This window comes from Stegostoma tigrinum, chromosome 23 (assembly GCF_030684315.1).
Source record: "Stegostoma tigrinum isolate sSteTig4 chromosome 23, sSteTig4.hap1, whole genome shotgun sequence".
Lineage (NCBI taxonomy): Eukaryota > Metazoa > Chordata > Chondrichthyes > Orectolobiformes > Stegostomatidae > Stegostoma > Stegostoma tigrinum.
The window spans coordinates 19,032,318-19,059,268 of NC_081376.1; the positions used below are offsets into that span (position 1 = coordinate 19,032,318).

The 26,951-nt window shown below is 41.2% G+C and overlaps 1 protein-coding gene across 7 annotated transcripts in view; it reads right to left on the minus strand.

The window, feature by feature from the left end:
* Positions 1-9,658: 9,658 nt before the first annotated feature.
* The window catches only part of mad1l1 (mitotic arrest deficient 1 like 1), a 772,508-nt gene continuing 755,215 nt past the window's right edge, over positions 9,659-26,951 (minus strand). For all 7 annotated transcript variants that reach the window (XM_059653949.1, XM_048552091.2, XM_048552089.2 and 4 more), the window contains one exon: positions 9,659-11,649. In XM_059653949.1, the coding sequence (XP_059509932.1) occupies positions 11,491-11,649 (159 nt within the window). In that variant the 3' untranslated portion in view covers positions 9,659-11,490. The remainder of the gene's footprint in view (positions 11,650-26,951) is intronic.

Consider the following 26,951-nt stretch of genomic DNA (forward strand, 5'->3'; position numbering starts at 1 on the left):
TGACTTACTCCTTTACTTTGACTGTGTCACGTAGCTCTGGACTTACCCAACACCGTGAACGTTCTTCCTGTTTCTAGCCTGTCGAGTCCCATCAGGATTTTATACGTTGGGGAGGTGATGGCCTAGCGGTGTTATCACTGGGCTGTTAATCCGGGGACCCGGATAATCCAGAAATCCGGTTTCAAATTCTACCATGGCAGATGGTGGAATTTGAATTCAATAAATATCTGGAATTAAGAGTCTATTGATGCCTGTGAATCCATTGTCAATTGCTGGGGGGAAAGCCCATCTGGTTCACTAATGTCCCTTAGGGAAGGAAACTGCCATCCTTACCTGGTCTGCCCTACATGTGACTCCAGACCCATAGCAATGTAGTTGCCTCTGAACTGCCCTCTGGGGAACGCTGCCTAGTCAGCAACGCCCTCATCCCATGAATGAATAAATAAAAGCAAAAGTTTCTATGGGATCAAGGGTTACAGGGAGAAAGCAGGAGAATGGGGTTGAGGAACGTATCAGCCACGACTGAACGGCGGAGTACACTCAATGGGCTGAATGGCCTAATTTCTAGTCCTATGTCTTGTGGTCTTATCCCCCCTCACCTCATTCTTCTAAATTCCAGCAAGTACAAGCACATTTGATCCAGGCTTTCTTTGTATGTCAGTCCTGCCATCCCAGGAATCAGTCTGGTGAGCCCTCACTGCGCTCTCTCAACAGCAAGAGTGCCTTTTCTCAGACTAGGAGACCAAAACAGCAAGACATCCCTATTCCTATACTCAAACCTTCTCATAATGAAGGTCAGCATGATATTCGCTTTCCTTACTGCCTGTTGCATCTGTGGGCCATCCTTCAGCGACTGCTCCACCATGACACCCAGGTCTCATGGAAGCTCACCTTTTCCTAAACCGCCACCATGCAGATACTAATCTGCCCTCCTGTTTTTGCCATCAAAGTGGAAAACCTCACATTTATTCACATTATGTTGCATTTGCCAAGTATTTGCCTACTAAGCCAGACTGTTGAGGTGACTCTGCTGCTTATAAGTATCCTCCTCACAGCATACACTGCCACCCAGCTTAGTGTCATCTGGAAATTTAGAGATATTGGAATCAATTCCTTTGTCCAAATCATTAATATATATTGTGAACAACTGAGGTCCCAACACTAAGCCCTGCAGTATCTCACCCGACATTCCCTGCCACTTTGAAAAGGACCCATTTATTCCACCTCTCTGCTTCCTGTCTGCCAACCAGTTTTCTATCCACATCAATACATTACCTCTGATACCATAAGCTTTAATTTTGCTTACTAATCTCTTGTGGGGAACCTTGTCCAAACACTTCTGCATATCCAGACACAGATCTAACCAATTCATCATTGTCCACTCTACTGGTCAAATCCTCAAAAACTTCCAGATTTGTCAAGCATGATTTCTCTATAGTGAATCCATACCAACTTGGACTGATTCTGTCACTGCTTTCCAAATGTTCAGTTATTACATTCTTAACAATTGACTCCAGCATTCTCCCCACCACCGATATCAGGTTAACCAGCATATAATTCCTGGTGTTCTCTCTCCTTTCTTAATGAATGGGGTGATGTTAGCTACCCTCCAGTCCATTGAAACTCTACTAGAGTCTATGGAATACCGGAAATGATCACCAATGTGTCCACTATTTCTAGACCGTTCCTTAGGTACTCTGAGATGCAGAGCATCAAGCCCTGGGGATGTATCAGGTTTTAATCCCATCAATTTCCCCAATACCATTTCCTGACTAATAAGGATTTCCTTTAGTTCCTCCTCCATACTTGAGCTTCTGTCCCCCAACATTTCCAGAAGTTTATTTGTGCTGTCCTTAGTGAAGGCAGATCCAAAGTATTTGTTCAACTGGTCTGCCATCTCTTTGTTGTCCATTATGAATTCACCTGACTCTAACTGTAAGGCATCTACATTTGTCTTCACCAGTCTTTTTCTCTTCACATATCAATAGAAGCTATTAGAGTCAGGTTTTATGTTTTCCACAGGCTTGCTCTCATTCCATTTTCCCCTTCAGTCATCCTCTGTTGAATTTTAAATTTCTCCCAGTCCTCAGGTTTGCTGCTCATTCTGGCCAATTTATATGCCTCCATTTTGGCTTTAACACTAGCTCTGACTTCTATTGTTAGCCAGGGCTGAGCCATTTTCCCTGATTTACTCTTACACCAGACAGGGATGAACAATTGCTGAAGTTCATCCATGTATTCTTTAAATGTCTGCTATTGCCTATCTACAGTCCGTAAGGAGCCCTTAAAGGTTCCCAGACTCAATAGTGCAGATAGACACCCACGCCATTTGTGTTGAAGCTTCCTTTATTTTAAACTACACCATGAAATTAACAGGAACAGGTTGTTTGGTATAATTCCATGCCAGCGTTTATGCTCCACGTGGGCCTCCTACATACAATAAGCTCTCTGCTTCTAAAGCTTAATTGTTTGTGAAGTGCTTAGGTCTATTCTGAGGTGGGGGGAAAAAGTCAGTAAATTCAAGTCTCCCTTTTCTTTGAGAGTCTTAACTAAAATAGGATGGGGTCCTGTGAAATGAGTATGGGGTGTTGGATATGAAGTTAAAATGCAAGCCTTTAAGGTAGTGATCCCCAAATTACTCCCAGGGAACTGTGCCAGTGAGGATAGAAATAGAAAGACAGGCCAAATGAACACATTGCTGGTGTACGGGTCAGAGATTTCAGTTTCTTGGATCATTGGGATCTCTCCTGGGGCAGAGGTGACCTGTATAAGAGGGACAGGTTGCAGTTGAACCAAACGGAATCCAATATCTCCGCAGGGTGATTTGCTACTGTTACCTGGGAATGTTTCAATTAGTTTGGCAGGGGGTTGGGACTCTGAATATGAGAGCGGCCATTGACAAGTCATGGGAAAATACCTTAGCTATTGAGACCAAATTTACTATTCAGGATAGCCAGGGGCACAGGGGAAAAGCCTTCTGGTTTAAGGTACATTTATTTCAACACATAAGGCCTGGCTGGCAAAGCAGATGAGCTCAGAGCATGGATTGGTTCTGGGGACTGGGACATTATAGCCATAACAGAAACATGGCTGAGAGAAGGGCAGGACTGACAGCTCAATGCTCCAGGATAAAGGCTAAGTTGTGACAGAAGTAAAAGTAAACAAGGAGATGGAGTTGCCCTTTTGATAAGGGAGGACATAACAACGCTGTTTAGAGATGATATTCTCAAGAGGTCAGCAAATGAGGCCATATGGTTAGAACCGAGAAACAAGAAGGGTTGCTCACTCTGTTGGGACTGTAGGCTGCACTTATGAGGTAAATCAGAAGAGCAAAAAGAGGGTATGAGATGGATCTGGCTGTTAAGTTTAAAGATAATCCCAAGAGGATTTAAAGCTATATTAAGTGTAAAAGGGTGGTTAGGGAGAGAATAGGTCCCCTTAAAACATCAGCATGGCCGTCTATGTGTGGAGCCACACGAGATGGGGGCAGATTTTTAATATTTCTCCTCTGTTTACTGAGGAGAGAATCATGGATGCTCAGGAAATAAGGGAAACAAGTGGGGATGTTTTGGGCCGCATACATACTACCAGAGAGGTCGTGTTTGTGGCCTTAGGTCACATTAAATTGGATAAATCCCCTGGGCCTGATCAAGTCCATCCTCGAATATTGTGGGAGACTAGGGAGAAATTGCAGAGATTTTTGCTTCATCTTTAGCCCCAGCTGAGGTTCTAGAAGACTGGAGGGTGGCTAGTGTTGTTTCATTGTTTATGAAAGGTAGCAAAGATAAGCCAGGGAGCCAGCCAGCAGTGGTAGGCAAGTTATCAGTTAACTCAGCCACATTAGGGGCATTTAAACAGTCCTTGGATAAGCATATGGATGATGATGGGATAGTGAGGGGGAGGGGCTTAGATTAGTTCACAGGTCGGCGCAACAGGAGGGCTGAAGAGCCTGTTCTGCGCTGTATCGTTCTATGTTCTATTAGAGAGGATACCGAGGGATAGGATCAACCAACATTTGGATAGTAAAGGCCTGATTATGGATAGTCAGCAATGGATTTATGTGCATGAAGGCATGCCTGACAATTCTTTTACAGATTTTTTAAAAAAGTAACGAAGAGGATAGATGACGGCAGAGCAGTGGATGTTGTTTATGTGGATATTAGTAAGACCTTTGACAAGGTCCTGCAGGGCAGGCTAGGCATGAAGGTTAGGTTGCGTGGTTACCACGGAGAGCTAGCTAATTGGTTTCAAAATTGCCTCCAGGGTAGGAGGCAGAGGATGATGGTCGAAGGTTGTTTCTTGGACTGGAGACCTGTGACTAATGCTGTGCCACAGGGATCGGTGCTGGGATCTTTATTAGTTGTAATTTACATAGATGATGCGGATGTGAATATGCAAGGCATGATTAGTAAGTTTATGGATGATACAAAATTAGGAGGTGTCGTTGATAGCGAGGAAGGTTATAAAGAATTACTGAGGGATCTTGCTTAGATAGGGAGGTCGGCTGAAGATTGGCAAATGCCATTCAATCGATAAGTATGAGGTATTGCACTTTGGAAAGTCCAACCAAGATAGGACTTGTACAGTAGATGGTAAGGTCCTGAGGATTGTTGTGGAACAGAGGGACCAAGGAGTACAAGTATGTAGTTCATTGAAAGCAGCTTCACAGGTAGACAGGGTGGTGAAGAACTATTTAGCATGCTGGCCTTCATCGGTCAAGGCACTGAGTATAGGAGTTGGGATGTTATGTTACAGTTGTATAAGTCATTGGTAAAGCCGCACTTGGACTATTCTGTACAGTTTTGGTCATCCTGTTTATAGGAAAGGCATAGTTAACCTGAAAAGTGTGCTAAGAAGATTTGCGAGGACATTGCCAGGACTAGTAGGCCTGAGTTATATTGAGAGGTTGTCCATGATAGGACTTTATTCCTTGGAATGTAGGAGAATGAGGGGTGATCTTATTGAGGTCGAGAAACTCATAGACAGATCAGATGAATGCTTATTTCCAGGGGAGGTGGAAGTGAAAACTAGAGGGCATAGGTTTTAAGGTGGGAGAGGAAAGATTTAAGAAGGTTGAGAGGGGCAACTTAGAACATAAGAACTAGAAGCAGGAGTAGGCCATCTGGCCCCTCAAACCTGCCCCGCCATTTATTAAGATCATGGCTGATCTTTTTGAGACTCAGCTCTGCTTACCCGCCCAGTCACCATAACTCTTAATTCCTTTGCTGTTCAAAAATTTATCTAGCCTTGCCTTAAAAACATGCAGTGAGGTAGCTTCAACCGCTTCACTGGGCAGGGAATTCCACAGATTCACAACCCTTTGGGTGAAGAAGTTCCTCCTGACCTCAGTCCTACATCTGCTTCCCTTTATTTTGAGGCGATGTTCTCTAGTCCCAGTTTCACCTGCTAGCAGAAACAACCTCCCTGTTTCCACCTTATCTATTCCCTTCATAATCTTATATGTTTCTATAAGATCCCCCCTCATTCTTCTGAATTCCAATTAGTATAATCCCAGTCTACTCAGTTTCTCCTCAAATTCCAACCCCTTCAACTCTGGAATCAACGCAGTGAATCTCCTTCGCACCCCCTCCAGTGCCAGTATATCGCTTCTCATGTACCAAAAAGAGACCAAAACTGCACACAATACTCCAGGTGTGGACTCACCAGCACCCAAAACAGCTGCAGCATAGCCTCCCTATTTTTAAACTCCATCCCTCTAGCAATGACAGACAAAATTCCATTTGCCTTTTTAATTACCTGCTGCACCTGAAATCCTACTTTTAGTGATTCATGCACAAGCACACCCAAGTTCCTCTGCACAGCAGTGTGCTGCTATATTTTTCAATTTAAAACATAGTCCATTTTGCTGTTACTCCTACCAAAATGGATGACCTCACACTTATCAACATTGTACTCCAACTGCCAGACCTTTGCCCACTTATCTAGTCAATGTGTGTCCCTCTGCAGACTTTGTGTCATCTGCACACTTTTCTCTATCACTCACCTTAGTGTCATCTGCAAATTTTGACATACCACACTTAGTCCCCAACTCCAAATCATCTATGTAAATTGTAAACAATCTAGGTCCCAACACTGATCCCTGAGGCACACCTCTAGCCATTGACCGCCAACCAGAAAAACACTCATTTACCCCTACTCTTTGCTTTCTACTGGTCAACCAATCCTCTATCCATTCCAATACTGTGCAACTGTATCTTATATAGCAGCCTTTGGTGTGGCACCTTGTCAAATGCCTTCTGGAAATCCAGATACACCACATCCACAGGTTCCCCATTGTCCACCATGCAAGTAATGTCTTCAAAGAATTCTACTAAATTCGTTAAACATGACCTACCCTTCATGAGCTCATGCTGGGTGTTCCCAATGGGACAATTTATATCCAGGTGTCTTGCTATTTCTTCCTTAATGATAGATTCAAGCATTTTCCCCACTACTTCTTCATGCAGACAGTGGTTCATGTATGGAAACAGGCTGCCAGAGAAAGTGGTTGAGGCAGGTACAATAGCAACTTTAAAGAAAAACATTTGGATAGGTACGTAGATGGGAAGAGTTTACAGGGATATGGACCAAATGTAGTCAACTGGAACAAACTGAGTGGGCACCATGGTAATAATGGACGAGTTTGAGCCGAAGGGCCTGTTGCCATGCTGTATTACTCCAGTACTCTAAAAAGGGTATCAAAGGCAAACCCAGAGTTTCTTGCTGGCATTTATATAGACATAGAATGTGCAGCATAAAAAAAACAGAGCATTCAGCCGATTTGGTCTATGCTAATGTTTGTATTCTACATGAAGCACTTCTCGCATATCCACATTTCACTCCATCTTTCCATCCTTTTCTTTTACTTACCGAGCTTCCCAATGCAATTTGCTTCAACCATGCCTAGTAGTCGCACGTTCCAGATCCTAACCATATTTTGGGTGAAAAAGGTTCTCCTGATTTAGTTATTAGCAATCATTTATCATTTCAAAAGATATATATCCGCTTTCTTTTGTTGAGAGAATATTTTTAAAAGTGGTTTTCTCCTGCGTCACATGTTGTTGTGTTGCATTTCAGTTTCACCTACAGAACAGCTGTTCAAAGCAGAAATGAGGAGAGAAGCACTGTTAAGTGTTCATACCAAAGAGATTAAGAGTGTACTAATGATAAAAGGATTGACAACAAGCTCATCTATACGGAACAAGGCAGGCGAGATTTGCCTGCACCAGCAGAGCAGTCGGAATAAGCAAATATAATGAAGTGACTTTTGTTTGGATGAGAACATTCTGTTGTGGAGGGCAGGTATGCAGTATTTCCTAAGATGCACAGACACAAAATTGACAATAAGAGAGAAAAAAAAAGAATCAGCTGACTTGTGACATAGCAAAATAGCCAGATCACGATGGTGAGATAATCTTATACTCACGTTACCTCTCATCCATCCCAATAGCAATTCAAAACGAGGAAAGACAAAACAAAATGAAGAGCCCAGGGCCAATATGGAAGAGGGTGACGGTTGTAGGTGTTTTGTGACTTGAAGTCTGTGTCCAGTGGCATACTACAGAATTCACCTGCTGGGTCCCTTGCTGTTTGTTAATTCCTTTAATGATCTAGACATGAATTTAATACATACGATCAGTAAGTTTGCAGATAACATGAAAATTGGTGGCCTGGTCGATAACAAGCAGGAAAGCATTAGACTACATGATCAGAGATAATGGGAACTGCAGATGCTGGAGAATTCCAAGATAATAAAATGTGAGGCTGGATGAACACAGCAGGCCAAGCAGCATCTCAGGAGCACAATCATGTAGATTGGCTAGTCAGATGGATAGAATAGTGGCAATGGAATTTAACCCTGCCAAGTGTGAGGTGATGCATTTAACAAGGACTAGCAAAGCAAGGACATACACATTGAAAGGTAGGACCCTAGGAAATACAGTAGATGAGAAGGATCTTGGTGTGAATGACCACAGATACTCTAAGGTAGCAGAAGAGATAGTTAAGATGGTTAAGAAGGCATTGGAGATACTTGGCTTCATTAGGCAAGGCAATGAATACAACAGCAAGGAGGTTATGGTGGAGCTGTATTTAATGTTAGTTAGGCTGCAGCTTGAGTACTTTATGCAGTTCTGGTCACCACACTACAGGAAAAATGCAATTGGATTTGAGGAAGTGCAGATGGAATTCACCAGGATGTTGCCAGAGATGGCACAGTTTAACTCTGAACAGTCTCAAAATGCTGAGGTTATTTTCCGAAGAGCAGAGAAGGCTGATTGGGGATCTCACTGAGTTGTATAAAATGCTGAAGGCCATCGACAGGGTAGATAGGGAGAAACATTCCCCTTGATGGAGGGGGTCTATATCCAGGAGGCAGAGTTTTAAGGTATGGAGCAGGTGGTTTGAGGAAACAGTTTCTCAACTCGAGGGTTGTGAATATTTGGAACTCACCAGTTAAAAGGTAGTAGAAGCTGGAACACTCAAAATATTAAAGAGCTATTTAGATATAGCATACAGGGCTACAGGCTAATGCTGGACAATGGGATTAGAAGAGAAGGATGTTTGATCACTGGTATGGGCACAATGGGCCGTAGGGCCTCCTTCCTTGCTCTATGACTCCAAGAGGTGCCAATTTCTTTCAAACAAAAAGAAATCAAAGTTTATTTCACAAAATAAAAAGAAAAATTCATAGTACAGAAGAGTTTGGAAAAAATTGATCATAAAAAGCAAAAAATTTCTACTCTTTTTCTACTGCAATATCCCTCATGAATACACAATTCTTGTGAAGTATCACTCCCATTCTTCACTATAAAATTTCAAACTCAACTAATGAGATAACAAGCAGCGTTCTTTCAGTGAATTTCTTCACATCCAACAGATATGATTCTTTCTGTTGCTGTGACTCTGAGACACACAGACGTAGGCTTACTCCATAACCTTTCCCACTGAAATCTAAGGAGAAATATTCAGAGCTTTTTCCAATTACTTTCACAACTCTTAGGCTGTTAAATCAGCTGGTATGTGTAACATTTCTTCTAAGCTGCACTTGTGTGTGGTCTCTCTCCATTTGTCAATATCTGGGCTGCAAAAGGTCAGTTTAGTAAACGCCTTAACCATTATCCCATCAGGTAACTTATCTGGTCATTTAGCTTAAGTCACAATTTCTTGGAATTACTGTGTTGACCCCTGTAGAAAATGAGTTTCTGCTCCTTTAAAATAAAAATACCTTCATAGAAATGAAATTTTATAAATAATAATATATTAAAAATATTTATCACAAGACACAAGAGATTTGAGACAGTTCAAGATTGTGCCAAACTGTGCTTATAAAAGCAGCCCAATGTTTATGATGTTCAAAGGGCATTTGAATAAGTACATGAATCGGAAAGGCTTGGAGGGGTATGGACCATGAGAAGGCAGATGAGACTAGTTCGGGAATATGATCAACGTGGACTGGTTGGACCAAAAGGTCTGTTCTCAAGCTGTATGTTTCTGGGACTTGATAACTGGCTGGAAGGGACCAACTACAGGAAAGGAAACACAAACCAAGTTACTGACAACAGTGGATGTATGATGGAAAGATAGTCAGGCCAAGAAATCTATCTAATCATCTAATAATCTGTTCAGTGTCTTTAAAAACTAATAACCCATTCAGGTGTTCAATTGTGCTTTTTTACTTAAATAATATTCATCCAACATTTCAATATTTGGCATATTTTATTTGCAAAAAATATCAGTAGTTTATGAACATCTTGAACTTCTCACAGATCAAATACATCAGCTCCATCTTTGTAGAGTCACTGGTAATGACAGATAGATATGAAACCTGTGAGAAATCTAGATTACTTTACTCCCTTTCTTGCTCAATTATTGCCTTAATGCAGCAGGTTTGATGCTTGCTTGCTGAGTTATTCAATAAGGAAAAAAATTAAACACTTGTGCCTTCAGTTGGGAAAGGAATAAACAGCTGATATTTCCACTTGATCACTGGTTATTTGGGTCGTGTTGGAATTGCACACAACTAGGTGGAGGAAGGAATAGTATTTACCTTCCCCATCCCTGCTGAATTAAATGCTGATCCACAGAGGTCATGGGAGGATTTGGGGCAAAATATAATTTCAAAGAAGGTAATTCAATAGCTATCAAATATTATTTCCTAAAATCAAGCGTTCAAAATTAATAAAATCACCGAGGTTTACTTATACTGTGAATTGTTCACCTGGATTTCTAAATCAGCCACAATTCATAAAAGGCTCTGGCAATATTCTCTCCACTCATGTTTACTCAATGCCTTAGTAATTATCTTACTGGCTGTTATTAAAGTGTTACAGGGGTTGGGATTTTGTTGGGCTAGTGGAGGGATCTTTCCTAAAGGTTGGAGATGCGCAGGAAACTCCATTGGTTCTGTGGGCGAGGCCTGATGAAATCAACGGCCCATCTGGCATGTAACTGACTGCCTGTAGGATTTCCCCAGGATTCAGATACCCAACAGTAGAAGTTTCACCGCTGAGAGTTCCTGGTCCACCACAAGCTGACAGCTTCTCATGCCCCCAGCCCCAGTGGTAGGAGTGGTTGCTAAGGGCACAACATAAGTCTGAGGTCCAGGGCCCACAGCTTAAGTGACAGGGTTTGCTGGAGGCGTTCTGAGCACATAGGAGATCCATGTGGCTCCATTTAATTCTAGAATCACCTGTATACTGTGGTGAACTTATGCATAATGGATATCATTTGGCTCAGTAATGAGCCTAATTGATGACTTATGTTGATGGCTGGGAGTTCTGCCAGCAGCTTCTGTCCTCCTACTTAATCAGGATGGGTGGTGTGTGTGGCAGTTTTCCTGTCACAATTAACTTGGTCCAGCCACCATGGCTTCCACTATGATGTACTGAATAAGAAAAGCCAGGGAACCTTTGCCTCGTTCCATTAGAGAGAAGATTGAATTGACATTGGCTTGTTTCTTTATACGAGGGGCAGCACCAAGTATGTCTCGATAGATGTTTTCTGGTTGAAGAGCTGTACAAGCAACAGGGTGCCCTGATTTGTACAGGGAGTGTTGGCAAGTACAGCAAGATAGCAATACAGCTCAGCAGTTAAATACTCGCATTGTAACAACTGGTGAGAAGAGTTCCATCATTTTTTAATCATGTCCTTCACTCTAAGTCCCTCCATCTGAGAAACAGGCATCTGTCTAGCTCCCCGCATGAAAAGGAATCTCCCCCCAAGGCTGCGTTGGTATCAGCAGCTGTGGAGTTCACGCTCTGCTCATTCCCCTTTCGAGCTGCCAGACGATGAACGAAGGAGAACACAATAAGTAAAACTACACAACTAAATCAAAAACAACTGCTCAGAAAACATATTAAGCAAGCCCCCCACTGTAAATTTAACTAAGTGGTGAACTGGTGTCAAATTGACACTACCCAAAAGCAACAGAACAATGAAGTAAAAATAGTTGTCTTTAACCACAAACATGCAAGCTCTTTTCCTGGTCTGCTAGGCGCATGTTTGGCGACTGAAGAGGTCAAGGGTGATGGCACTGAGGAATGCTGGGATGCTGTTCTGATGGTGCAGGTGAAGGTTGATCAGCTCAGTGAGGGAATTGGAGAAATCTGTCTCCAGAAGCTGCATCTTTGCTCCCAGGCTGTTGGCAGCCTGTAGGAAAACAGAGAATGAAACATAAATCAATCACCAGAACAGTGAACATATTGGTTAGTTTAAAATATTTCACTTTGAGGTTTCTTTATGAATCCTTCTTAAATCCCTCACAGACACTGTACACCAATCCTACAAGTATGTTCACAAGATGGACAACATGAAATTCTATATTTCTGAGATTAGTAAGTTCTAGATTAAGCAAAATGTTAGGTTATGTGGTTAGCAGTCCAGGATTGTGGCTAATGTTTGACAAGGGATTCATGACTATCAAAACCATAAGTGAGTTGTGGTCAAAATTGAAAATAACTTGTTTACGGCAGGGAACCTGTTTAATAGCACTATCTATGGAATTAAAATCACAGAAATTGGATTTAGCTTTGATATGGTTCTGTACTGATGAATTGATTGGTGGGAGTGAAGCTACTTCTAGTCATGTCTCTTTCATATTATTTCCAAGAACTGTCCAGCTGTCCCTGCACTAATAACCATGTCAGGACAGAGCTACTTTATAGCAACCACGAGCTGCCAAAGCCTTTGAGCCTTGAGGAAATGCATGGAAGTAAGGGATGCAGGCTGAGGAGGAATGAGGTTGATACCTGTTCCTTTCCATATGTATCCACTAAGGGAAAAACTCAGATGGGAACATGGTATTTGAGCAATTATGTTTTACTGCTTGGAGCTCTAAAGTGTTCTGTGGCTGCCAGCTCTTCACATGCTTGCATTATGACAAAAGAAGAAGCAAACTCTCAGGTTCACAGGGCAACAGTGCCTCCTAGTTCTGGCTGCCCCACAAGTGGAAGGACTCTTCTGACATCCACCTTCAGACATTTAGGATCTATACACTCAAACCAAATATCCCTCACTCTTCTAAACTCCCACTAGAGACAATTCCTGCTTGTTCAACCTATACTTATAGAACAACCTATTCATTTCAGGTATTAATCTAGCAAATGTCCTGTGAACACTTTCAGTGCTTTTGCATTCTTCCTTAGTTAAGGAGATCAAAGCTGCATGGAGGATATAATATTTGCAAGATATAATAGCTTGCACAACTAAGCATAACATCCATACTGGTATAAAGGATGGCATCCCGTTCACCCTCTGAATTGTGTGATGTAACTTCATACTAACCTTTGTGAACTCATGCATTCGATCGCCTAAATCCCCCGCACTTTAGAATTTTGCAGTCATTCTCCACTTAAATACTTTGTGTGTTCACTCTTCCTGCTAAAGTGAACAGCTTTATCCTCTCCCTACTTCCCCAACTAAACTCTACAGGCTCCATCCCTGTCCCTTTCACTTGTCTGTCTCCTCTCCACCTATCTTCTCCTCTATCCATTTTCGATCCGCCTCCCCCCTCTATTTATTTCAGAACCCTCTCCCCATCCCCCTTTTCCGATAAAGGGACTAGGCCCAAAACATCAGTTTTTGTGCTCCTAAGGTGCTGCTTGGCCTGCTGTGTTCATCCAGGTCCACACTTTGTTATCTCAGCTTCACATTTTATCACTTTATACTCAATTTGCCAGATGCATGACCACTCAACCTATCAATACTTGACTGTAATCTCATGTTTTATTCACAACAGACTTTCCTACCTATCTTGGTGCCTTCACCTCCTTCATCTCATTAATGTAAATTGGAACAATTGAGGCACCAACACAGACCACTGTAGGACTTCACTTGTCATATCCTGCCATTTACTCAAAGAACCATTTATGTATTCTTTGTTTTCTGCCAGCCAGCAACTAAAGTACTATCCGCGCTGAAATGCTACCTCCTGCGCTTTGAGCTTTTACTTTCTGCAATAACTTCTGATGTGGCACCATATCAAATGCCTCTGTAAATGTTTCACTCTAGTTTACATTCATATTGTCTTTTCCCTTTCTTTTACAGTTTCTTGGTCATCTTTGCAACATTCTAATTTGTTCCCATGCCTCAGATTTATTACTTTTCTGGCAACATTATCAGTCGTTTAGAATCACAGAATCCCTACAGTGTGGAAGCAGGTCATTCAGCCCATCAAGTCTACACTGGCTCCTTTGACCTATGACAGTCTTCATTTGTGAACCATGATTGATATATTTTTTCTGATTGTGGACTTAAAGGAAAGTACATTTGTGGTAGATCAAGCATTACTTCTTCAGGTATATGCCATTACCTGTCTACTATCAAATCTTTAAGTGCATTTGCTTTATACATCATAACCATATGGCCATCATAATTTTCTCCACTCAGATTGAAGATTTTAGTCTCTGAATTAATTCTACCACTTTCAAACTTAATGCAAAATTCTATCAAATTATGATCATTATTTCCCAAAGAAGTTAACAGAAAAGTTATTTATTTACCCTTTCCAATGCCTTACTGCTAGATCCTAAACGGCTAAATTCTTGTTGGTTCTTCAACATTTGTCTCCAGAAACCCATATTGTACATACTCAGGAATTCATCCGCCATGGCATTCAGACTGATTAGGCTTACCCAAACAGGTAAAGTAAGGTAAAATCACCCATTATTATTGTGTTATTCATGTTACGTGCGCCTCTAATTTCCTGATTTGTACTGTTCCCAAAGTTACCATTGCTGTTTGGTGGTCTGATAACAACTCCCACCAACGTTTGTTGCCCTTTGCTGCTCTGTCCAAACTGATTCTTCATCTTGATCTTTTCATCTAAGATCTGCTCACACTCATGTGCTGTTCTCATCTCTTAATAAGAGTGTTACTCTGCCTCCTGTCCCTTTTGACTATCCTTATTTGAATATGCTTGACTATTCAGTTCATAGTCTTAGTCATTCTAACCACAACGTAACAACAATTGTCACATCCATTTGTCATTTTCTTCCCCTTCAAATCATCCACCATTTTGTGAATGATGCATATATTCAGATGTAATGCCTTCATCTTGTCTTTTCAACATTGTTGTGCATTTGGATCGTTCCTTTACTTATTCATTTGTGGGATGTGGGCATCGCTGGCTGGCCAACATTTATTCCCCTCCCTAGTTGCCATTGAGAAGGTTGTGGTGAGCTGCCTTCTTGAATTGCTGCAGTCCACCTGCTGTGGGTTTACCCATAAGGCTGTTAGGCAGGGAATTCCAGGAGTTTGACCCAGTGACAGGGAAGGAATGCTGATATATTTTTAAGACAGGATGGTGAGTGGTTCGGAGGGGAACTTGCAGGTGATGGTGTTCCCATATATCTGCTGCCCTTGTCCTTCCAGATGGAAGCGATTGTGGGTTTGGAAGGTGTTGTCTGAGGTTCTTTAGTGAAATTTTGCAGTGCATCTTGTAGATAGTACACACTGCTGCAACTAAGTTTTGGTGATGAAGGGAGTGGATGCTTATGGATGTAGTGCCAATCAAGCAGGCTGCTTTGTCCTGGATGGTGTCTAGTTTCTAGAGTGTTGCTGGAGATGCACTCATCCAGGCAGGTGGGGGGAATTCCATCGCATTTCTGACTTGTGCCTTGTAGATGGCGGATAGGCTTTGAGAGTCAGGAGATGTGGTATTTGCCACAGTATTCGTAAACCTGCTCTTGTAGCCACTGTTTATGTAGCGAGTCCAGGTCAGCTTCTGGTCAATGAATAAACCCCAGGATGTTGACACTGGAGGATTCAGTGATGCTAACACCACTGAATGTCAAGGGGCAGTGGTTAGATGGTCCCTTATGGTGATGACCATAGCCTGGCATTTAGGTGATGTAAATGTTACTTGTCACTTGTTAGCTCGAACCTGGATATTGCCCAGATCTTGATGAGTTTGAACACGGACTGCTTCAGTATCTGAGGAGTCATGAATGGTGTCAACATTGTGCAATTATTGGCAAACATCCCCACTTTTGACCTTCTGATGGAGGGAAGGTCATTGCTGAAGCAGCTGCAGATGGCTGGGCCCAGGACACAACCCTGAGCAACTCTGACAGAGATGTCCTGGAGCTGAGAAGACTGACGCCTAACAACCACGACCATCTTCCTATGTGTCAGGTATGACTCCAATCACTGGAGAGTTTGCACCCGGATTCCTATTAATTTACGTTTTGCCAAGACTCCTTGATGCCACACTCGGTCGAATGCAGCCTTGATGTCAAGGGCTGTCACTCGCACCTCACGTCTGGAATTCAACTTTTTTGTCCATGTTTGAACCAAGGCCATAATGAGGTCTGGAGCAGGTCACTGTTGAGCCGGTGCTGCTCGATAACACTACTGATAGCACTTTCCATCATTTTACTGATGATTGAGAGTAGACTAATGCGTCTTTAGTCCCTGTGGTTTGTTACAAGTTGTCTGTCTTTTGCTGATTAGGTGGATATAATCAGCAAGGGGAGGGTATTGTTCTCAAAAAGACCAGGCTTATTGTGCAAATATTCAAATCCAAATCAGAGTAAGAGAGAGTTTGGACATGCATAGTAATATGGAGGAAAAAATCTGCAGTTATATAGCACCTTTTTATGCTGTCATGATGTCTCAATGTTACAGTCTGTGAATTAGATTTGGGATACAATCATACATGAACAAATTCAACAGCCAATTTACACACAGCGAGATTCTGTGAGATTCCACAATTAGTTAGAGAATTTTTTTATTGATGTTGCTTAAAGACACCAGAAGAGATATCTGCTTTTTGAATGACATCATGGAATCTTACAAATCAGACAAACAGGATGCCACTTTAACTCATTCAAACTACAGCACCAGGAACAATGCAGTGTTCCTCTGAAGTGTCAGCCTAAATTACATGCTCTTAATTCAGGGATAAAATACCGTCACTTAATGTGTTCTTTGTTTTGCAGCGGATGCAAAATCATTGATAATCTTAATAACTAATGTCTGCCCATAGTCACAAACAAATGTGGGAAATAGACTTATCTCATGAGCAGACTTCTGATAGTCTGATTGATATTTTACACAACAAAACAAAAATCCTGTTCAAAACCCTGCTCGGCACCTCCTAGTTTGTCCTGAGTTAAAATTCACAAACATAGTTTTATTCTCTCAAGAAGTGACCAACATTATCTTTAAAGTACAGTCCTGAGTCATATTGTTGAAAAGAATTCGGAATCTTACTTGAGTGGCATGTAGGTGAACAAAGATAAGATAAAGGAGTAGATTTTCCTTTTGAACATTTTGTTTTGTTGGAATATTGTACAAAAAGAACAGTAATCTGCTCCTAACACTATTCACCTGCCTGTCTCAGCTTGCTTTAAAGATTTGAATGTTAAGCTAGACCCTAGAGGCTTACTCCGGTTCCTCTCTGCCATATCAATCTAAAATTGAGCAGCACTGGAACAATAATAAAGTATGTTAAGCACTCACGTCCAGAAATCTCCTTGGTGGTAAGATGAGCTGGCATTAACAATGTAACACTCCACAGAGAGCTGAGGCATATAGGCCAAAAAGAACCATAATAGCTAAAACCAGTTTTGACTTGTGAGGAAACCAAAACGGGGCCATTAATATGATAGGTAACTATTATTTCCAATAGGAAATTCAGGAGAAACATCTTTATCCAGAAAGTGGTTAGGATGTGGAACTGCCAACCAAAAAGACTAGCTGTGGTGTATATCACAGATGCATTTAATATGAATCTAAATAAATACAAAGAAGAAAGGAATAGAAGGATATAGATAGAAGGGTTAAACAAATTGGACTGAAAAGCCACTTTCATAGCTATCATTCTGTCAACTTTACAATAGATAATATGATTGAAGTGATTTGAGACTTTGAGTGAATAATGGGAAAACTCCACTGAAGTAAGAATGTGGAATCTGCATGAGGACAACATTTGCTTCTCTAACAGCCATTGAACACCAAATATCAAATATATCAAGTGTCCAGTTTCAGGGTGATGAGTGCAGACATTTCAGAAGTCTTGTTTTCAGAATATAGTGCTCATTGACCCCTCTATTTAATTCTGAACCTCACAACCCAGAGGCATTAGTTCTGCAATTTGCCCACACTGAGTTACATACCTCTCCTGTGCTGCCACAAGTGAAAGTAGCATGAAATCTGAGACAAGTATATCCTAGAATGCAGTTGATTTTATTTCATATGGTCATCACTTCTTTGTTTAAAACCTTACCAACATCTCTTTCCACAGGCCTGTCCCATTTGTCAGGTATTCTGGGGACATGGGTTAAAGGGAACTGTCCAGGTTGGTGTAAAATGACTGGTAGGGTTGAATCATGCAGGAAGTGGGCTTCCCTCCCAGAATGCACTTAACTATAACTTTCACAATTCAGCTGATCATTACCTTACGTCTGAGACCATGGTTATCCAGTTCCAGCCAGAAGTCATGGATCTTAAATATTAAATTTACTTCTCTGTTCAAGTTGCTGTCTGGCTTGCTATCTATTGACAGCACTCTGTATTTTTTTTCATTCATTCGTGGGGTCTAAGCATCTCTCATCAGTCTGCATCCTCTGAAATGCTTCCACTCCAAGAATATTTCTGCCTAATTTAGTCCCAGTAATGCCTCTTCCCTCCTCAGGCCCAGATCCAATAAATATTCATGCTCCATCTTTGGCTTTGTGTTCCACTATGCCTAGGCTTTGGTGCTCGATCTCGTTCATACTTTGTCTGTGCTCCAGCCCGTATCATGAATGGCCTGCGAATAATGTAGGGAAGATTGAATAACACTATCTTTGTGGTATTCTGAAAGCATGAATGAGCCAAGGCATCATTCAAACTATGAACTTGCTTTTCCTATCATGAACTGTAATGAGATACGATAACATCTCATGCAATCCTGTCTTCTATATTTTTGACTGAAGGCTAAATAATGGCAAAAAACATACCGAAGTCATGCTTGTTTTACAAAAAGGGAGTAAAAATTCTTAATTGATTCCTGTAACATTGTTGTAGCACTTTTTATTCCAGTAGCAACTGTTAAATGATTACAGTAATCACAACTTTATTAGTGTTTTTAATTATTTATCGCCCTCGTATTACAACGTTTTATGATTAATTACGTGCCAATAGGGGATATTGAAAATCCCAATCCTGTTTTGCAGTATGTGAAACAGGGAACAGAAACACCTTTTTCCAAACAGCTCCATTCATCAGACTTCAAGTACGTCAATATCACAGTGACAACGAGCAGGTTTGTTCATTCTAGAAATAACAATCTTCAGCTGGTAGAGTGATAGTGTAATCCTCTCCTTTGAAAAAAACCTACATGACAGTGTGGTGGTGTGACCCATTGCAAATTTGTGGTTCACCCACTGTCAGCTGCATCAGGGGAGCAGCTGGGGGCCCGGTGTGGCACCAGAGTTGGAGTCATGCGGCCTGTGGCGAGGCAGCCGATGAGTCCAGATGGCACTCAGGGGTGAGACAGCAGTGCCGTGGTGTGGGGATCGAGAGATCACAGCCACCGCTGGAGAAAGAAGATTGCAGTCAGCGGCAGCACGGAGGCATGGGGATCAAGGGGTCTAGCCCAGCGTGGAGAGAGATCAAGCCCTTATGGGGAAAGCCCAGCATGGGGCAACTGCAGACCCATGGTTTGAGAATGACTGTAACTGAAATGTTTAACTAATTTAGGCAGAGAACTGTTACATTGAAATTTTAACTTACCTATTTTTCTAAAAATCAAGCTTGAGGGTCTCAGTTTCCTCCTACAGTGCAGGAATATTCAACAATGAGATAAGTAACTGATTGGCCTCTGATGTAAGTCAATGTAGTGCAGCCTATTTACATACTAACTCAGCTATTGATCTGCAAGGTTTATGAAATAACTGCACCATTGCATACAGGTGGCTTCTCGTCATCACAATCATCCTTGCAATCTTACTGCAATGTAGAAGCTAATGAAATTTAAAAATGCTGCTATTGATTTTGGCTTCATTTGGTTATTTTTGATCAAGTCTTTCTAAAACAGCAATAAAGCAACAGCGAGGATGAAGTCACAACTGCAGCCTTATGTTCTAACTTACAGTGACAAGACAAAATGATTGAATTGATGAGGTGGGAAAGATGCTGAGCAGCTTGTGGAAATAATGTGAAAGAGAAAGAAAAACTAAGGAGTAATAAATTGCCTGGAGAACAAGAAGAAAATTGATTAGAATATAAATTCAATCTATGCATGATGGGACTAATTTTACTTTAGGTGACTGGTGTAAACTGGCAATATCAACTGAGCCATTCATTATACATTTAGCATGTTCAAAGGAAGTGAATGTGTACAATGGGCTGAGAATGCAACATTGCTTGGTTTAGAGACTGAAGAATTATCTTTGAGACTGCCTCAACCTGTAGAAGCATGCAAGCAAGAAACGGGCGGAGAGACAAGGGAAGTGGGACAAAACCAAAAAGAAAGCAGCAATCCTCCTCAATTGATTTGGGAACTAGGAGAAATGGCAGGCAGGTGACATGCACCAGTAAATCAGCATCTTCTCAGAGAAGACGACAAAAATCTACTCCTACATATCTCAATGTAGACTTGTCCACTATCTGGAGTGCAGAAATTGTCACAATCAGCAGTGCTTCTAGCAAGTCCATCATAGTCATCTCTAGGGGCCACTGAGGATGGGGAATAGAAACAGAAGTTGCTGGGAAAGCTCAGCAGGTCTGGCAGCATCTGAGAGGAAAAATCAGAGTTAATGTTTCAGTACCTGTGACCGTTCCTCAGACCTGGAACGTTAACTCTGATTTCTCTTCGCAGATGCTGCCAGAACCGCTGAGCTTTTCCAGCAACTTCTGTTTTTGTTCCTGATATACAGCATCTGCAGTCCTTTTGGTTTTTATAAGAAATAAATACTGATCTTCTCAGCAACACCCTTATTCAAAGAGCGTATTAAGTAAAACTTGTTCCCCTCGTTGGAGAAGACCTAATTAACGTCTTGTCAGATATCCATTATAATAGGCTTGCCAAATAAATTATTCCTCTCACCTTTCAGAAAATTAAATCAAATAAAATGACACATACAAAATGTTGCATCAGTTCCTTTCAATAACCTGCCTCTTATGATTGCTATTAAATGTAAATTAAATAATAATAGGAACTCTGCCTCTAAGTTGTTGATGGTGTTGAATAATAAGCTGGGAAGTTGTTGTTTTCAGCCACCAGTTGTGACAAGAAACATTTGACCACATGATCAGAGGCAGTTTATTGGGAAAAAGATTGACTATCCACCAAAACTGATCAATACAATCTCTTCATTCCATGACAACAAGGTCGACCATGGCAAGGTCAGCTATGATGAGCAATACCAGAATTATTTGAAATCTGTCATGGGGTCAAACTGGGTTTTCTTCTGGTGCCGTCAATCTTTAACATATCCTTCTCTTTACTGTTGCCATTAGCCTTCAGCTCATCCACAGTGAGCATCAGCTTACATGACAGAACTGATGGAAATCTGTTTAGCTTTGCTCACCTGAGATCTAAGACAAAGTTGGGGCAAGCACTCTTGAGAGAGCTGCTCCATGCCGAAGATGCCACATTAGCACTCCACAGCGAGGAATACATCAAACAGCAAATGAATAGATGCTGTTATCAACGTAAAGTGCCTAGTATTAGTATCAACATCAGGATAACAAATATCATGGTCTCATATCCTATTCCACAACCGAGCAGCCCTCATAATGTAATGCTTTCAATTCTTGATAGCTGCTGTTGCATGATGTTTCAGGTTTGAGGGATGATTTCTCCAAAGGTTAGGTTGGAGAAACGGGGGTTGCTCTCATTGGAGTGAGAGTAGATTTGACAGAGGTGTGAAAGATTGTGAGAAATATGAGTAAGGTAGGCAAAGAAATGCTGTTCACATTAGCTGATGTTACAGTATCTAAAAGATACATTTCGGGTTTTGAGCAAGAAAGAGCAGGGATTTGCAAGAAGAAGCGTATTATACAGCGAGTTGTATTGGAAATTGCTTCCTACAAGGGAGATCAAAAACAGAGACAAAGATCAATTTCAAAAGGAAACTGGGTGGATTCTTGAAGTGGGGCAATGGGACTGATTCGATTGCTTTGCAAAGAAAGCCAGCTTGCACTCAATGAACCTAATGCCCTCCTTCTGTGTTCTGATAATTCAAAGTAGGGTTGGTCTCCTATTGCAGGGTTGGGGTAGGGGTGCGCAGTGGGGGGTGGTTGGACATGGTGGTGAACAGAGAGACAACTGGTGGCATTTTAACATTAGGGTCATCATGTCTCAGGCAACAGGAGAGGTTGGAAAGGCGAGTTCCTCACAATAACTTCAGCTGGTGCAGGGACTGAACCCAGTAAAGTTGACATCACTCTGCATTGCAAGCCAATCATCCAGCCAATTGAGATAGCTGGCCTCCATACCACAGATACTGAAAATGTGAATTTTTTTTAAAAAAGCATCAGAAATACTCAGGTCAGACAGTATCAGTCGATGAAGAAATAGTTATCACTTCAGATTAAATGACTGAGGAAATTTTGATGAATGAAAGATTGTTCTGCTATAACCTGAGCCGTGATTCTATATCTCTAATGACGCTTCTTGACTGGCCAAGTATCTGCAGCATATTCTGTTTTTTTTTTAAAAATAATTGTTCACTTGTTCTTGAATGAGGAACATTTACATTTTTTCACATTAACTGTTCCAGACGGAACTGAATGAAGCTTTAAGGGACTGAATAAGTTAAGAGCACCTTTTAGTATTGAGAACTGTTGGAAAAAATGATGACATTTGGTTGACATACTAGCTCTCATCCTTAGATCTATACAGAAGCACAAATTCTGCAACCAAATATGTGGGTGCACACATATCAATGTACATACATCCACGAGCCCATAATGCTGCTACTGTTTCTCCTGGAGCCCAAGAAAACGTTATACTGGCCATCATATATTTTCGTCTGAGGACAGAGCTTTCAAGAATACTCCTGAAGCAAAAGCAATGTTGTGACAACCAGCAGCTTGACTCCTCCATTCAGCACTATTCGATGAGACATTACAGCCCGAATTGCCCCTGACACCAATGCAGTTAATATCTTTGACACAGAGAATAGCCCTCAGTAGCAGGCACTTGGAATGTTTTGAAAATACATTTCTTAAAAACAAGGTCGTGTTTTTACCAAGTCTTATCAAATGCAAATCAATGCTAATTGGGAGACCAAAAGCTAATTACTGATGCGATTACCAATTCTGATACAGAGCATTTCATAAGTTAAGTCTATTTTCCCTCCAGCCTTGGCAAAAAAAAATGTACAACATAGCTCATAAAGATCTGTTTAAATATCGAAGAAGTTGATAATCTATCCCTTCAAAAACAATTGCAACAATGCTTCTGACAAGTGAGCCAACTTTGCTTTCTGGCAGGATTCAGAACAGCTAATTATAATGTTCAGATGAATGGATCGGATTTGGTGGTGAAAACCACACCATTTCAGATTAAGGATAATCCAACATCATACCAGACAGTCGAATAAATGGAACGCACAGGAACAATCCATTCGATACAATCCAATTTAATTGACTTCATCTCAAGTAACAGCCTGTCATACTATTCCTTTCTCTGTCATGTGCTTACCTGGTTTCCCACTAAATGCATACATGCTATTTGCTTCAGTACTCCACATGGTAGCATATTCTAACAGTCCTTTGGATAAAAAAGCTTATCTAGGTTATTACTGACCACATTTTATTTATAGCCCCTGTTCTGAACTGATTTCGATTTGGTAATTTTCCACATATTTTTGAGATACAAAAATGAGTATTTTCATGGATTCAATTTGCTGCCAAGTGAGCATCCGCACACTCTGAAACTAACGTCACTGTCAAGGTAATGGGCTTCACTGAATTTTTAAATCGATCTACCCAAAATGTTGTCCTTTGCCTCTTCCAAAGACATCAGCTCCTTGGAACTGAATGAGTTGGAGTGTTGATTAATTCTCGGTACCTTGCCTAAGTACTCTTTTTCTCATTTGCCAATATTGATGAGGCATGTGGGCAGAATGTTTAATCAAGAGTGGGTGCATCATTGAGCTGCTCTGTCTCACCTCATATTGACTCAACAATATTTCCATTACAGGTGACTGGATTGGAGCCAGGAACATTAACCATGGCCAAAACACATGGCCTCAGCTCTTTCTATCTCTAGTTTATTTTGGCTAACTTTAGTACCTCTCCGACTGCCTGAATGAGATCGGCTAAATAAGCACATTGCCCATTGAAAGTTGGAACATTCCTGACATGCTTGGTTTACTTGGTCACTGGAATACTCACTGAACCATCAAAAAACGTGCATTTGAAAACAAAAACTGACCTCCCCCTCACTGTTAAAAGTTCATTTGATGTAAAAGCTTTTTGTGAGAGTGGCAATTTCAGAGCAGTTGTTTTTCGCTATTTGGGAAAACAAATCTCAACAGAATAATCCTCATTAGTTAAAGGCATGGCCGATACTTCCAAAAAACCATATTCATAATGATGTTAGTTTATCAACAGATCCTTACCTTAAACAAGCATCTCAAATGACATGGTACCAATCAGATTACCAGCTATAATATAAGTATTTATCCTTGTTTCCAAAGCACACATGGCTACGGTCTTCCGATCTTTGTAATCTCTCCCAGCCCTACAATCCGTTATGATCTCAGTCCTCCTGCATTCTTGTCTTTTGTGTGTCACTTATTTTAGCTCCACCATTTTGCAATGGTGCTGAAATCATAAACTCTGGCAAGCATTCTCCAGACCTATCCACCTCTCTCTCGACTTTTAAGACTTTCCTTGAAACCACTCTCTGTGACCAGTTCTCATCATATTTTGTTCAGTGGCTCCGCATTAAATTTTATTTAATAATGACACTCCTGCAAAGTGCCTTAGGATATTTTAGAATATTAAAAGCTGCAGATAAATACAAGTTTTGTTGGGAATTTCAAGTCAGACTGAAGGAGTGTTCTTATGATAAAATAAACGTGTCTTTTTTGATTTGTAATTTAATGCAACTGCAAGGTAGAACGTATAGTAGGAAATATTGATAGGGTGAGATAAGGTATAATGGAAGAGACAATACTGGACCACAAACATTAGCATGGACCAAATGAACTGAAGGATCTGTTTGCTCTCTGAAATTTTATATGATTTCTATAATACTATCAAACAGTAGTAAGGACCTGGGAAGAAAGCTGTAGCCAGCTCCAGGCACCACACTTGAGCAAAGATGTCAAAGCCTTAGAAAATGTATGGAGTAGATTTACTTGATTGGTATCAGAGCTGACAAATTTCCATTTCACCTAAAAAGGAGAAAAACAGGTTGTTCGCCTTGCAGCAAAGAGGTATTTACTCAAAGCTCTTAATAATTTTGACTAAGGAGAAACTATATTCAACGGCAGAGTGGTGGGTAACTAAAGAAAACAGATTTGAAGTAATTGAATCATTTGCAAAAGAAAGAAAGGGATGAAGATTTTCACAGCTAGCTGTTACAATTTAGAATGAACTGCATGAAAAGGTCTTCGAAACAGATGCAAGGGTAAAGTTCTAAAGAGAATTTGCTAAATACTCGTGCTTAAAAGGTTTGATAGGAAAAACGAAAGAGACAGAATACCACCAGTGGAGAGTCAAGAACAAGAGGTATAGCCTTACAATTAGAACTAGATGATTACGGAGTTACTTTATGAAGCACTTGTTCATACAAAGAGGAGTGGAAAGCTGAAACTCTCTCTATCAACATGCAGTTGAAACTAGGGCCTGAATCTTCATTTCTGGGTTGGGTAGCGGAAGTTGAGAAATGACAAGATTTTCTTCACCTTTCTCGTGTAAAGATTCCTCCAACAACTAGATCTTCATTCTGCGTGGGAGAGGGAGGGATGCACAACATCCTCTCCCACAGATAGAGACGAAAGATGGCCATATAGAATCACAGAATCCCTACAGTGTGGAAACAGGCCCTTTGGCCCAACTAGTCCACACCGAACCTTGGAGCATTCCACCCAGACCCATCCCCCTACAATGCACCTCATCTACTCCTCCCTGAACACTATGGGCAATTTAGCATGGCCAATCCACCTAGCTTGCACATCTTTGGACTATAGAAGGAAACCAGAGCACCCGGAGGAAACACACGCAGACACGGGGAGAATGTGCAAACTCCATACAGACGTCACTTGAGGCTGGAATCGAACCCAGGTACCTGGCACTGTGAGGCAGCAGTGCTAACTACTGTGCCGCCCGAGACTGCCAAGCACTGAGGCAGGCTGGTCATCCAAGGCTTGCCTTAGTTCTCTGAGACATCATCCCAGTTGTTTTCTTAAAAATCATCTCTTCTGTTCCTCACACTCCCATCCAGTCTCCTGACCCATTCATGCACACTCATGCCAATCCATGACTCTTCACCCATCATTATTGACCTTGTAGCCTCCAAGGAAACTTATGTTCCCACTCAGCTCCCAATGAGCTCTCAATCATTCCCAATATCCTCTCAAGCCTTCCATGTTAACCTCATGACTTAACAACTACAATGACCCTTCATACCCCTGTTCCATTTCAAGCCCGCAAATATAACCAATGAGATTTAATACCAATAATGTACCGATTTATGAATCCCAGAGTCCCTTACAACAGTTATGCTAGTCTTGTGCCAATTTATAACAAGTTGTAGCCTCTGCTATCCTTTGCCTTTACACGCTCAATGCCAACTCACCCTCTATACAGCAGCAGAGCTTAGGAGCCAATGCAGAAGTGAAACAAGATAATATTCTAATGAGAAGGCATGGTTAGTGAGTTTGTGTACGACACCAAAATTGGTGGGATAGTGGACAGTGAGGAAAGTTACCTCTGTCCACCACCTCTGTAACCTCTTCAAAAAAACTGAGGATTATCAGGCAGGACCTACCTTTCATAAGTACCTGCTGATTCTTCCTGACTAATTGTTTCTTTTAAAAAAGATGATCAGTTATTCTATCCTTGATTATAGACTCTCAACAAATTTCCCACTACTGATGCTAGACTAATTGGTCTGCAACTCCCTGGTCTTAAAGAGTGGAGTGCCACGAGCAAATTTCAAATGCAGAAGTACAAATTCTGAATCCAGGGATCTCTGAAAGATTATGGTAGGGGCATTGGCAATGTACTCTTCTACCTCCTTTACCACCCAATAATGGAAACTATTGAGCCTTGGGGATATGCAACTCTTCAGCTCCATTAATTTCCCTATTGTTGATGATTGTTTAAGCTAATTTTATTCAGACTGTGTTCCTGGTCCTCTTAATTTCTTTGGAACTTCTGGCAGGCTATCCTCATTTTCTGCTGTGAATACTGAAGCAAAATAATTGTTCAGCATATCTGTCATGTCCCCATGGTCATTGACGATATCCCCACTCTCGCCCTTCAGTGGGCCGATAGTATTC